Consider the following 15,244-nt stretch of genomic DNA (forward strand, 5'->3'; position numbering starts at 1 on the left):
GCGCTGACATGGAGCCTTGACTCCGAGGCCTCGCGCAAGGGTATCGCCTCACTTGGACCTTGGTCCCCGGGGCTTCTCACCAAGATTTTGTGCCCGTCAACCTTCAGGAAGGTACTGCCTCCAACCGCTCTGCAGGAAGCCGCTCAGACGATCCTGGTCACGGCACCAGTTAAACTATCCTCTGCCCTCCTACCGATGGGAACGGCAGTTAGCAGTACGAAGAGTACTTCAGGTCTTCGTCCGGCGACACGTTGCCGGTTGGGGCAGCAATTCCAGCTTCTCAAAGCAAAACTTATTTATTAAAGACGGCACTGACATAAAAAGACAGGTGAGTAAAAGGCAGTTTAAAAAAAGGGCAGTTTAAAAAAAGGCTGTTAAAAAAAGGCTGTTAAAAACGGCCGAGCTTGAGACTCGGCGCGCTCGTCCAAGTCGTCGTTTTCCGCGGGTTTTAACCCCTTCGATAAATGGGCGGAGTTTGAGTAATCTAGCTCTCGCCCAATTTAGACCAATAGCAAAGCAATTGCATCGTATGTACTAGTGGGCGGAGCCCAGGGCCCGCCCCAGGCATGATCGCTCCTGGTAGCAGGTGCGGGGGGGGGAATTGTCCCCGTGGGCTGTCGCGAGCCCAGTGGAATGCGCAGCTAGCTGCATGCGCATTCGATGCACCGGTTGCCACGCGTCGGGACAGAAAGGATTAGTGCCGCCTTTCACCCTAAGCGCGGGCGTCACGCCTCGACGTACATTCCTCGATTCCCCCTCGGGCATGACCGCTCCTGGTAACAGGTGCGGGGGGGGGGGGTCCCATCGGCCTTGTGTGCTTCCACTTAACATATGTCCTCTCTTTTTTTTTGTTTCCTGCGTCGCATAATGCGCGTATCCTCACTGGCCGCTGCAAGTGGGCAAACACCACGAGCAGCAGGAACTGCTGAAGAGCCGGCACAATTTCCTCGAGCACTGCCCTGCGGTGGTAGAGTGCTGACTTGTCCCGCTTTCAGTTTATGCTGCGCGTGCCCACTACCTACATTGACTGCCACCTTTGCACGGATAGTGATGCGTGGCATATTATATTAGCACAAAAGCTGGCCATGTGCACATGCGCTCTAATGCGGTGTTCTGGAACCCATCCGTTTTCGCTAACGACAATAGCTAATAAGCGCACTGCTCCACATGCAGTACTTAAAGTCTGACTCCACGAAAGGTGGTCTCTAGTTATTCAAGCGCAGTTGGAGAGGGAAATGGAGACAGAAAGAGCGAGAGAGAAAGCGGCTTGCGGCCTGTTTTACACATATAGCTTTATACAAAGGGGAGAAATCATTTTTAAAGGTTGTTGTTTCCTCATTTTATGACACAGACCTGAAACAAACGATCCCCACGCTCTGCCATCACTCTTAAAAAAACAATGGTTGTAAAAAGGAGCAAGTGCAGCAGTTACTAACTCTCACAGCATTTTACTACTTTTATTACTAAATATTTACTATTTCTTCTAGGTAGTTTAAAAGCGTGCTCGTTGTTGTTGTGTGTTGTTGCGCACAGCATTAGAGATGAGTGGCTTGCTCTGGACTGAGTCGCGATGTGAGGGCATGGGTTTCCTTTCTATTCCAGGGTTTGTATAGTGCTGCACACCTTTTCTTTTTCTCCGTTTCAGGTTTCAGAAAACATGTTACTGGTTCTTATTAAAAATCACAGGAAAATTTTCGAAACGATAGAGAAGAAATTTTCCGACCATCACTGAAAGAATAAAAAATGCTTGCCTGCTTCGGTTTCATGCAGTCCCTATACATTCTAACACGGGGATTTCAGATCTCTTGTCAATACTGGTGTGGGGTGGGTGGGGGGGGGGGTGGGGGGGGAGTCCGATACCCTCGAGACCCCCTGCCTTTAAGCCCTGATCATATGTTGCTAATAAGGATTCAAAAGTTTTAACGTTAGTCAGGGACCTTTATGAACAAGGATTTATTTCTGTCCTGGTCACTATGGAATTCGGTTTTTACCACGCGCAGGTAAGGCTTCTACCATTGCTTATGCGTTATCACGTTAATATAGTCACGTTCAGGACTTGGAGCGACGAAAAACTTCTCGGAAGATGTTTCACGAACACGATGTATAGGTGAACGCAGGGCAAAAGGAGGCGGCACGAAACACACGCGAGCGGAGAGGCGGTGAAATTCTGGCTAAACCTTCATTGAATGAGCGACGAAACTGACACGCCAACTATACGGGTGCAGAATCGCGACCATGGTAAGGGACAGCGCACTGATTATTGAGACAAATGGATCGGTGAAAGGGGAAAAAAATACAATGTATACACAACACAGCAACAAGCATTAATACCGAGACGACGTCGAGAAAAAAAAGATAAACGGCTGTTACACCTGCAACAGCAGAAAAAAAGTTAAAAATACGAGGCGAAACTAGCAATTATAATCAAATAAAACAACAAGCCACTGATCAGAAAAGTAGGCAGCGTGAAACAAGGTGATTACAAACATTTATCCGCAAACAAAGCTGCTTGGCTTTAAGTTTTGTTGGAATCCTTATTTTTCTTTTGCTTAATTGTATATGCTTGTTATTTTCTAACTCTCTTCCAGGTAAAAGCGCAGTCTGATATCCATATTCAGGTGTGTGTGCTTCGTAGTGTCTCTTCTGCGCCGCGTTTACCTGTTCAACAGAAACAGCCTAGCCCCCCAAAAATGTTGATCCACTTAGGCATCTGATCTTACGCGCCTGCACTGCACTGTGGACAAGCCTTGCGATATGATACTGCCGGCGCCATCGCTTTGGAAATGTGAAGCACGAGCCGTTTGTTGAAGCTCACGAATGTTAATGCACATGCGTTTGATGCAGACGAAGCCTATTTAATAGTGCATAAGCGGTCATGAGCACCGATCACAATCGCAGCGCGGTCCATCCAGTCTCACGCTGTCCCCGAGCTGGTGACCCGCGCTGTCGAAAAATAAATTCGCTTTCTCTGTTTGCGCTCTGTCCACTCAGTGATATCGAACACAGCATAGCCGCTTTCATCCCCCCCGAGAAAGGGCAAAAGCATCAAAAGCAAGAAGCGTTTTCTCCTTCGCGTATACAACAAAACGGTAATGTGCCCGGCAGTGCTGCAATATTTTAATCCGGTTTTTAACGGGGAGTGCCCGCATTGTGTTTGCGCGTTATCGGACACGTGCCGCATGGTGTGGGCATGTCCCCCTAACCCTGCTTACCCCCCTTTACCCTCACCTACTCGAGAGATCTGGGAGGCTGCCCTGCTCGGCAGCTCTACGTTATGCAACCAAAGAGCTCTCGTCGCTAGGGCCCGAGCTGCCGCAGAGGCCACAGTGGTCCCGGACTAGGGACCCCTCCTATTATTTGTAAGTGGCTGGCCCTTAAGGCCAGTTACCACTCTCTCTTGTAAACAATCATGAATAAATGTTTTTCACCACCACCACTGGTGGGCTTTACGCTTCCCGCTTCCTCTGCGGCTGAGATCACAGATGCGGCGCCGAAGATCTGTGGGTACACTCGAAACATAAATGTAGCCGCCGCACTGGCTCAGCGGTTATGGCGCTCGGCTGCTGACCCGAAAGACGCGGGTTCGATCCCAGCCGCGGCGGTCGCATTTTGATGGAGGCGAAATGCTAGAGGTCCGTGTACTGTGCCATATTAGTGCTCGTTGGAGAACACCAGCTGGTCGAAATTATCCGGAGTCCTCCCCAGGCACCCTCATAGCATGAGTCGCTTTGGGGCGGCAGACACCCTTAAAACAAACCTAGACATAAATGAGTAAAAAGAGACTAAACTGTCCTCTACAGCACACCTTTTTTTTTAAGTGAGTGCGCTATAGGGCAGCTTACTCCCTGTTTACTTCCACATATAGGCCTACTAGAGCTCGTGTTCAGAGTGTAGCGCTGCTGCTTCACGGTGTTCCAGTCTACAGCGACTAGACGTGCAGGGTCCTTAGAGATACTGTTACGGACACTTTAGTATCATGCACGAAGGCCGAGGGACCTGCTCTGCGTTTCCATGCGAAGCATGCTTCGCGCATTGGCGAAAAATAAAATAGCTTACAGTTTGAAATAATTTCTGATAAGCTCTCTACCGAGGTCCTCTGAAAGCATGACTGAAAGACTATTTTGCAGGTCACGAAATTTCACTCCAAGTTTTATATATGGACAGAACCAGCCACGAGAGGCGTTAGCATCGACTAGGATTGAAGTCGAAGCTGCGTGGCGCCTCTCCCGAAAGGAATTCAAGTAAAGGAGCGGCTTCCCGCACATTAAAGTTATTTTATAGAGCAGGAAGCCGTCGCAGAACCTTGGCATATGGAGAGGAATTGCTGCTCAAGTGCACCAGGAAAACCTGAATAAGGCCTCTTAATTACTGCGACACCACGAATTTTTTTGTTCATTTTTTTGCGGTTCATTAAACAGTAAGAAACGTGTTCAACAGCACTGACCAGCAAGCGACTCGCTGGGGAGAAAGCAGTGTAAGGAGAACCTGCACCACGTATGTATATGTCGCCATTGGCGTTAGGGTAGGCGAATAAATAGCAAGATAGTAAAAAAAATGCAGAAGCTGGCTGCGTTTCTTCATGACGGAATCCAAGTTTCCACTTCGAACTTGTGAGAGGCCGGTCTTTATAAGGCAGTGTTTCTGACAGGCTGCACAATACTGGCCTGTGTTACGTTACAACAGCATCGAAACGGCCCTAGCTGAATTGGAAATGTTAGGGTCACCGGAAAATATGCCCTCTCTGCGCTCCCCTTGTTCGGTCCCGCATGCTTGAGCTACAGAGATGTGTTTTGGAAGTGAAAACCGCGTTCCTGCTGGAGCGCGCAGCGGCACATTGCCTGCGCCGCTTCTGACGTACGCAGTTGGCGAAAATAAGCATTGCTATTTCCGACTCCCACCGCTGTAGATAAAACTTAGCGCTGAGCTGGTTGGTGACGTCTTCGAAAGTGAAGGTAGCGCTATTAGGAAGACCACGGGGCAAAAGGACGACACAACAAAGCAGAGCTCTTCTTCACTCCGCAGTAGACGTTTAAATTATTGCATTTTGTTTTAAGGTGGACATATCCGTTTGGAAGAAGTAGATTTTCAGGCGAACGATATTGTACGGCACTTGCTACCAGTTCTGGCGAGCATGCCGCGTCCAATGCACAGATTTTTTTTTCAAGCAGAAATTTTTTTGAACTGTTATCCCATGAGCGAACGAAATCGGAATAGTCTCTATTTCGAGAGAGATATATGAGACTGTTATGAACCACCCGCTGCAGTGGCTCGATGGCTTTAGAGTTCGGCTGATAAGGCGAAGGCCGAGGGATCGAATCATGGTCGTGGCGGCCGCACTTTGATGGAAGCGAAATGCAAAAACGCCCGTGTGCTGTTCGACGTCAGGTGCATTAAAATCCCCAGGAGGTAGAAATTAATCCTGAACCGTCCATTAAGGCGTTCCTCACAGCATATATATCATCGGAACGTTAAATTCCCGGCCCATGCCATACCATACCATATCATGCCATACCATACCATACAAGGTTGTTGTAAACGGGAGGGACTCAATGATTAGCAAGTTGAAGAATCGAGAAGCGAGGTTATGGGAGAGAGAAAGTACGTGAAAGGCACTCTAGTATGTTTTGGTGCCTGATACGTTGTTACTGGTTGCAAGAATGAAATAAACAAAGGCGTGAGAAAATGACAGAAAGCACACAAGACGGAAAGAAAGGAGCACCGACAATGGCAGCTTGCACTAAGCGGGGCCAGCTTGCGCAGCTTGGAAGCAAAAGGCGCATTTTTATCGCAGGCAGTTTCGTCAGTGCATTTCCATGTACTAAAACAACTTCGGGGGCGCCGTGCACGTAATGATAAGCTCCAGATTAATTTCGACCACCTCGGGTTATTTAACGTACACTGGGATCTAAGTACGGTTTTCAGTTTGCCTCCACTGAAATACAGCCGACGAGCTGACCAACCCATGAACTCGTTCTCAACAGCCGAACCCCACGGTGGCTCGCAGGCAATTTCTTAAACAAGGTTTCGCCCTGTATTTTTTTTAATGCATTATAGCATTAGTATTGCCATCCTCGCAAAAAGTGGCTGTCGATATTGGTGTCAGTTTGAAGCCTCGGGATCAGAGTGGTGAGAAGGAAAGGAAAGGAGCAGTGACTGTCCCCCTTCTCGGTGTACGCCTAAACTGCGCCATTAGGGAAGGGAGGGTGCATGGCTTGGGAAAGGAGCCCGCGCCTTAAAATCCCAACACTGTGTGAGCGTTAAAAGTGGAAGGGATAAAAGTGGGAATGACGTACGGAAGAGAAAATGAAAATCGGTTTTTAGCAAAGGAAAGGAACAATGGTGATCTCATTTCTCGGTGGAGACATCAAGCGCGCCGTGGAGAGGAGGGTAGAGCTTTAACGCGCTGGCATTACTAGGTTCATAATGGTCAAAACCCGGTGTCGTTGGTGGTTTGTAGACCCGATGTAAGAGTGTGAAAAGCTCAAAACCACCACCGAGGAGGAAAATTAATGGCTAGGGATATCTGATCTGAGCTCCAATCGAACCTGGATATATCTAGCTCGAAAAAGATCGCGAAACAGTATGATACATCAGTACATAAAAATGGCAATAGATAAGCCACTCTGTAGCCTAGAAGCAAGAATACTCTGCACCCACACTAGTGCATCGAAGCCGCAGCGGCCTGTTCTTTGCAACAATAGCCACTGCCCATCACAAAATGTTTACTCCTGCTACCAGTATGCCGTAATTACAATAATAATTCACATGAATTAAGGTGCAGTTGGTTTTTGCAACTTCTTCCTCGTCAGCGAAACACGTCCGGTAAACGCCGCCGCTATATACCGGCTTTATAGTTAGGTTGGCTACACCGCATGACAGCTCTGTGGCGTGGGTGCAAGAGATCGACGACCACCCTTCATGCACACCCCACGTTACCTCGACACAAGGTGTCACAGCGCTAGCGCTGACAGCAGATGACCAAGGCCGCGCAGCCGACCCGTCTCGATCTGCGCGCGTATAGTGATCGAAGAGGGCCGTAAGGAAAAGCGCCATTGCAGGAGCGCGGATACTGCGCTACAATCAGGGTTCGATATATCCGGGCTCGACTAAATAATGAATTGTAAGATCAAAACTTTAATTGTCGTTGGTGTGAGGTAATTCAGTTCGTCAACATAAATCGGTCACACAATCGGAGTCGCAATGCAAATGCCCCTTGGCATTAATCACATTGCAATTGGTCGTCTGTTAATTACTTACTTTTTCTAAGTACCGCTAATCAGTTCGACCGTAATGAGTACATTACGGTTATGTTCTGCGCGTAGCACGCAGGCCGAGGCGTTCTGTTGGGAAGAGAGCTCGATCGGAGCAAACACCAGCTGCTTTCTCATATGAAAAAAAACAACAAAAATTGCTGGTGGTTTAGCTCTGTTTAACCCTGGTCGAAAGCGAAAAGCTGCATCTCCCTGGGTACGTTTGTGGTCGAGCGACTGGCGGTTTCCATAGATATACTGACACACACCCATTGGTAGGGATTTTTTTATTTGTTAAACATCTTGCTTTCTTCGAAACGACATTAAAGGCGCTCACACAAGACATATATTGTTGGACACCTCAACCGCGCCGTAAGGAAAGAGATAGAGGGAGTGAGAGAAGAAAGGAACAGAGAGGTGCCGTAGTGGAGGGCTCCGGAATAATTTCGACCACGTGGGGATCTTTAACGTGCACTGACATCGTACAGCACACGGGCGCCTTAGCGTTTTGCCTCCATAAAAACGCAGCCTCCGCGGTCGGGTTCGAACCCGTCAACTCCGGATCACCTCGGCGGACACCTGAGCCACTCCGTAAAGGAAGGGATAAAGAAGGGAGTGAAAGAAAAAAGGAAGAAAGAGGCGCCGTGGTGGAGGGCACCGGAATAATTTCGACCACCTGTGAGACAGGCGTCATTTCCTTTCCTTAAAACCAAATTTATTTCAATTTCCTTCCCTTTTTAATTGGTTTTTGGGGAAAGGAAATGGCGCAGTATCTGTCTCATATATCGTTGGACACCTGAACCGCGCCGTAAGGGAAGGGATAAAGGAGGGAGTGAAAGAAGAAAGGAAGAAAGAGGTGCCGTAGTGGAGGGCTCCGGAATAATTTCGACCACGTGGGGATCTTTAAAGTGCATTGACATCGCACAGCACACGGGCGCCTTAGCGTTTTGCCTCCATCAAAACGCAGCCGCCGCCGCAGACAGCGCGATTCGGTTTTCCACCGAGATGTGTGAGACAGGCTTAATTTCCTTTCCTTAAAATCAATTTTCATTTCATTTTCCTTCCCTTACGGGCGCGGTTCGGGTGTTAACAGAGATATGCGAGACAGGCGTCACCCCCGCCGCGGTGGCTCAGTGGTTAGGGCGCTCGACTACTGATCCGGAGTTCCCGGGTTCGAACCCGACCGCGGCGGCTGCGTTTTTATGGAGGAGAAACGCTAAGGCGCCCGTGTGCTGTGCGATGTCAGTGCACGTTAAAGATCCCCAGGTGGTGGAAATTATTTCGGAGCCCTCCACTACGGCACCTCTTCATTTCTCCTTTCACTCCCTCCTTCATCCCTTCCCTTACGGCGCGGTTCAGGTGTCCAACGATATATGAGACAGATACTGCGCCATTTCCTTTCCCCCAAAACCAATTATTATTATTATTATTAGACAGGCGTCATTTCTCATGGTTTGACCTCTACCTACGTTCAAGGTGAAACTTGCGGCCACACTGACCTCTACTTACATTCAAAGTCAAACTTGCGGCCCGCTGACGGCTCGAAAAGCTGGCGTAGTGAAGCTTTTCGCTTCAATACAAAACAGAGCGGTTGCCATCGGCTGCGGCAGAGCTTTGGCGACCCGCCGCGGTGGCTCAATGGTTAGGGCGGCTGGCTACTGATCCGGAGTTCCCGTGTTTGAACCCGACCGCGCGACTGCGTTTTGATGGAGGCGAAACCCTAAGGCGTCCGTTGGCTTTGTGATGTCAGTGCGCGTTAAAGATCTCCTGGTGGTCGAAATTATTCCGGATTCCTTCACAACGGCATCTCTTTCTGCCTTTCTTCTTTCACTCCATCGTTTATCCCTTCCCTTGCGGTGCGGTTGAGATGTCGCGAAAATGCGAGACAGATACTGCGCCATTTCTTATTTTCAGAGCTTTAGAGCTTTTGCAACGTTTAGAGGATTGAACTAGCAACAATGCCTTAGCGACGGTAGGCAACACTGCGATTCGCGTCATATGATTTGTTTTTTTGCTTCAGCGCGGACGTCATAGCGTTCATCGCGTATTGCCGAGGAATCTGAGCTGGAGGTTGATAACTGCGTGCGCCGCTCCCACGGTGCGGTATCTGTTGTTCTTTCGATAGCACCGAGCTTGTCACAAGAGCCCCACATGCCACTACGGACGCCACGACTGTTATGAGTGGATCGCAAAGGCCATGAGTCTTGAGGATCCATTTTTTGTCGTTAAAGAGTAAGTTCCCTGTATGCTCACTACCTCTAACATTTTGCCGATTGAATTTGATGTGACTTTCATGTTTCATGTATTATGAAGGGAGGTTAGCCGGCCTGCTGTATTTCGATCACATTTATTTTTGATTTCTAGCCACCTTGCGTGTGAACCGGACGGTTAGGATTGGGAAGTAATCCGACAGCAAATTTTCGGTGCAAAGGAATTCCGTTCCGTACATCTGCTGCGCAGGCTGTTTTATGTTTCTTGTCGTCTAGCGATGCTTTATTCTTGATTCATCGCGGAGCGCTGCAGCTGCTGTGATTCGCATTGTGTGCCGCGAGCAAGGATGTCTCAGTACGTGATATCGACTCGAGAAAGCAAAAAATCAAAAGCAGGAAGCATTTGATTTCAGCACTGAAAATTGTCTGCTACAGGTCTGAACTTTCAGTGCCGCTATTTTTGCGGGTAGGGAGGCCTGTTCACTGCCATGTTTCAACGTGGAAATAAGCTAGGAGGAGTCTATACTGTTATCGTTCAGCTTTTGTTTTCGAGCACCTGTGTTTCAAGAAGGTGCGATAACTGGGAAAGGCCCACAAAGGCATTCTATGGGGCGTGAGATTAGGCAGCGCTTGTTTCCACTGCTGTAACCGTGCGCCCTGCTTTCGTCAGGCGTTGTCCGACTTTTGCTTGTTGGACGAATACAAATGCCACTTGAAGGTTTGAATGTTTGTCTAATAGAGGAAACTAAACATTTGTTGCAGCTGGCCACTTGTGTATGGTGAACTAGTATTGTTAGCGTTACTTAAGTGGCTTTCATGCCGAGGATAGTTTTACTGTTATTTTGATTGACTTTTGTAAGTATATCGATGTAGGAGCTATACATGTGTCACCTTACTACACTTTCATGCTTGATTCCTGAAGTGTATGTATGACTATATTTTCAGTTTTTTTTTTTAGGCAACAGCAAAATGCATTGCAAATCTTAAGTGTGGTTGTGGTACTTGCTCTGATGCATGTTACACCTTGTCTTCAGTGAAATCGTCAAGGCCATAGCCAACAACAAAACAGTGTTTGAGAGGTGGAACCAATACCAAGACCCATCGAGCTTACCAAGTAAAGAAGATATTGACTGGACCACAAGTGAGCTCCGGAAAGGACTACGCAGCATAGAATGGGACCTAGAAGATCTTGAGGAGACTGTTGGTATCCTTTTATTTTATTATGGCATTCCACATGATGTGCTAAAGCAAAGTAGTCATTTAGGTTACTGTTGGCTTCCCTTATTTGTGTGTTGTTCATGTTTTGTGTACACATGCCTGTATTAAAGTATTGTGTATGTTTATGGCATGTGTTTTTATTTCAATGTAATGCTTAAAAGCTGAAAAAGCATTGTCAGGTGGGCTGAGTTTGCATATATTAGTCATAGATTGCATGGCTCATGCCAGGCATGTTTTGCAAATTTGTTGTGATGCACTTATTTATGCTAGTTACAAAATTTGTAATCTCTGCAGGCCAGAAGGTACACCCGGATTGTGAGGCATGATGTAGCATTGGGATCTAAATTGATATTGGCTATCTGGGGCTCTTTAAGGTGCACCAAAATCTTGTTACCAGGTGGCTTTGCGTTCTGCTTTTATTGTAGCATGGCTTCCATTGCCAGGATGAAACCTGTAATAAGAGCTTTGCTTTAGAGCACCTTAGTTGCCGAAATGGGTTTTGTTCCCACAACTGAAACATAGCTCCAAACATAGGCTGCCTTGTTCAGCACTGATTTTTATGGCATTGCTTGGTATGCTTATTTTATTAGTGATGGTGATGTTGATGTAAATTTTCCTGTAACTTGTCATAGTTGGTAGGAAATTGTAGGAATTGTCAATGAATAATTACATATTCTGGAGAATTCAGTGCTGCAGTGTCTTAATTTTATTATTTACTAATACTGCCAATTTTTTAACATGTGCTTGCAAGAAGGGCTTTACAGTAAATAGCTCTTGACAATGCAGCACCAATAGTGCCAGTTTGGTTTTTGTTATGAGCTCTTTGTGAGAGGTGCAGAAAGGGTGCAATGCATTGCATGTATTTGTCTCAGCCACTTATTAGCATTGCAACATTCATGACCGAGCAGTTCCTGGGAGTGGCAAGTTCACATTTCTGTGACATGTTATTTGAGATGTTAAATCTGTCAAAATGAACTGTTTGAATATCTCGCCTTCTTCAAAACTTACAGGTAATAATGCCAATCATGGAGTCATTATTATGAGCAGTCAGATTAGCTATCTTCTTAAGTCATATAATGTGTTGACTTTTGTTTTAAAATTACTGCAAGTTAGAAGTTGCTAAATTAGTTTTAAAACAATTTCTGAGCATCTGAATATGATGTCAACTTTTAAAATATGGCACCAATATAATAGCATGAAATTGTGAGAAGTTTCTCAGTTTTCAATTTTAATGCATGATCCCTTGGAAATTACCATTGCAACTAATAGGATGAAACATATAGGCACCGTTGTCTTCACTTCTGTTTTGTCATGTCTTCTATGCTCTTCCAGCCCTGATATGTACCATGGTTCCCTGTGTTTCTATGTAATATCGTTATTGATCACTTGATGCTGGCAAATTCTATTTTTGCAATTTCCACTGGTGGCAACACTGTTAACTGCTCATTAAGTTTAAGTAGGTGAGCAGTAGCATTAATTGTGAGTATTCAAGTAGTTTTGTTGATTTCATACTTGATTCTAATGACAAGATTATGGCTGAATGATGCGAAGAAAGAATGCTAATAATTGTTTGTGGCACTTTTTGCTTTGCAAAAGTGCACTAATACCTTGCAGCATTCTGAAAGCTGATGCTGGTATTGGCTAGTTTGGAGCATGGTATATGATGCCGCTTGCAGTTTAGAACAGCTGTTGAATGACTGGTGCAGGGGGAACTGGTCTATTATTGGGCAGTGGTGCAATATTCAGAAGTGAATGCCAATGACAAGTTGTTTCTTTGGTCATTTAGCTTTGTTTGCTCTGTCCATAATTAATTACCACAGGCTCTACCTTTCTGAACTCTTCATGGTCTAAGTCAGACGGAGTACGGTCATTTGTCTGTTGGGGAGGCGAAAGTTGATTGCTCGTTTATTCTCGGTTATTTACCCACCGTGATGACTCAGTTGCTTTGGCATTCAGATCCTGATCCCAAGGTCTCTGGATTGAACCCTGCCCCAGTGGTCGCACTTTAATGGAGGCGAAATGCAACACGCCTATGTGCTGTGTGATGTCAGCGGACATTAAAGAACCCCATGTGGTCTGAAATGAGTCCAGAGCCCTCCGGTACGGTGTCCCTCATAGCATACATGTGTCACTTCGTGACATTAAACCCTACATACTAATACCAACTGCCATATACACTTGACTAAGGGCTGCGCTCGTGCGTGGGCTGCTCCCCCAACTTGGGAGCCAATAATTTGAAAATATGAATGGCAAAGAGCTGCTGCATTTCACATGTATACATTTCCTTGTGTGGCAGCCAAAGAGGTGTTAAATGACAAGAGCTGCCCACTGATATCATTATTGTCATCTTCTAGCATGCACTGCCGTGCAGGTCTGTGCTATTTAAAGCAAAATTCAGGCACCTGTACTCAGGAGTGGATGGTAACGGTCAACCATGAAGTGATGCTGACTGAGTCTCTAAGAAAAGCACCACTTAAGCTCGTCTGCACATGGATTTTGAATGCATGAATTTATGGAGTGTGATGTGCATGGACATAGTTGTTAAAAGTTATAAGTGGATGTAATTGATGTAACCGACCATGACTTCATTTACATGAAGGTTGAAGAGCTGTGTCTGTGCAGTGGAGACAGCAATAACAAAGAAGAAACTTAAAGGTATCTGCTGCTAGGTGCCAGATATAGTATCAGACTATATGGTACAATAAAGTAGTTTTCTTGGAATAAAGTTGCAAAATTGAACTGAAATGTGTCGCTTTTGTGCAAGGCGCACAGTTCGCCCGAATCGCGAAGGATGAACATGAGAGAAAGCACACAGGATGGTGCTGGTTCTGGATTTCTCCTGCTTTCTTGCTTGTGCTTTTTCCTTTCCTTCATTCATGTGCAGATTTTCCTGCTTCTTGATTTCATGCAAGCAGCCCATGGTTTAGGTGTTCGGGAGCACTAGATGCTTTGTATGCCTTTGCAATGCATGCAGTGTGTGAGCTCACTGGAAGGGCTGTAGAGAACTCCGAAGTGGCTGGGGCTAGTTGGCGATGACCGTGATGCATCTGCTGTTCTTCCGTCAACTGAGTATTCTGAGCATTGGTGTGTTGTGCTCACTTTGTATTGTAAGCTGCACTTCTTAGTGCAACCCCACTGTGTGAAAGAGTCATGCGTTACCAAAGAGCTGCATTCTGCATGCCATTTTCACATCAGTTGGCATACTAATAAGCTAGGTGTCAATAATTATTTAAATATTTGCTAAAGCAAGATCATGACATGGAAGTACAGTGGTGCCTCATTAAAATGGACATGGTGTCCGACTGAAATTCGCTGTAAGACAAGTCGGCCACAAAACAAATAGTGAAGAGGAACGAATTATTTATTAGGAAAAAAATTTGTCATTAAGTCTGCTTCTTTGCACAGCTGTATGCAATGAAGTTAAAAATTGGGCAAAATCCTGAGAACTTGAAGTCCATAATCCTGGTTACCTTTATTTTTAAAAAATGCACTTTGAAGCACCTTGCGGGCCATGACACATGTGACGGAGTCTCTGTTACTAAGACTGTGTACTACTTACAAATGACTAGCACATATCTCTTCCCAGACAGACTGGAGGTGTTGGATGCATTGAAGTAGCAGAAGGTGATGAATGACCTCTCTTCACCGGCGTTCATACAATACCTCACAGCAAATGAAAAGGGTTTTTGACTGGGCAGTTGAAGGGTAAAGAATGAACTCACAAAAAAAAAGTCATCACTAAGGCTTTTCAGCTCTTACCTGTCTTGGCACTTGTTCATTGCAAAAAAAACAAAAAAAACAGAAAAAGAAATATCTGATTGAGAAGTCGAGGTCTTGTTCACATAGCCGTCGGTATTAGCACTACAAAAATACATAGGCCTCTGTATGCACTGTGCGTTCTCACCGTGCCGATTTTCTATACAGTAAAAAAAGCTTCAATATCAACAAGGCGCAAGTGTATTGAAAAAGTTACATGTCCAGAAAAATTTCAGGTCATCTGTATTATTGGGGCACGATTGTATATGGTTCTTGATACCAAATCTTTTTCAGCTAGTGGGTGGAATGTAGGGCAGTGTTTTTCTGCTCATGACGTCAGTGGGGGCAGTTACTTCTGTATGTGTAAATGTGGTTATTTTTATTTTCCTGTAGTTTTTCACAGTACTTCAGGCATATTGTGTTAGGTAGCATGGACACACAGCTGCTTCAGCATTGCTGCTACAGTCAGTCTGTTAAAAGAAGATTCAGGGCTGGCAGCTGCTGCACAATAAAAAAACAGTGAGGATTTGAAGCTGGGTGCTCACTTTTTTTTTCTACCTTTTGCCATACATCCTTAACTGCTGTGCTTCCAGCTATTGTTGAAAAAAATCCAAAGAAGTTCAAGATTGATGAAAAGGAAATCAAAAGCCGGAAAGCATTCATTGAGCAATCCAGGAATGAAGTAAAGGTTGGTTGTGCAGTTTTGTTTCATTGTTCATGACACCTTTTCTGCATGCACGGATCCAGGAATCTGGATGGATCCAACGTTGGATCCATGTTGATTCCAGGTATCTGGCAACCCAGCTTGGT

At 45.9% G+C, this 15,244-nt stretch overlaps 1 protein-coding gene across 1 annotated transcript in view; it reads left to right on the top strand.

Moving 5' to 3' along the window:
* The first annotated feature begins 9,238 nt into the window (after window positions 1–9,238).
* LOC144121759 (uncharacterized) overlaps window positions 9,239–15,244 on the top strand; it is a 63,363-nt gene continuing 57,357 nt past the window's right edge. The window contains exons 1-3 of the mRNA XM_077655134.1: window positions 9,239–9,482; window positions 10,495–10,664; window positions 15,028–15,122. Of these exons, the coding sequence (XP_077511260.1) occupies window positions 9,448–9,482; window positions 10,495–10,664; window positions 15,028–15,122 (300 nt within the window). The 5' untranslated portion in view covers window positions 9,239–9,447. The remainder of the gene's footprint in view (window positions 9,483–10,494; window positions 10,665–15,027; window positions 15,123–15,244) is intronic.

Source organism: Amblyomma americanum, chromosome 1 (genome assembly GCF_052857255.1).
Source record: "Amblyomma americanum isolate KBUSLIRL-KWMA chromosome 1, ASM5285725v1, whole genome shotgun sequence".
In the NCBI taxonomy this organism is placed as follows: Eukaryota; Metazoa; Arthropoda; class Arachnida; order Ixodida; family Ixodidae; genus Amblyomma; species Amblyomma americanum.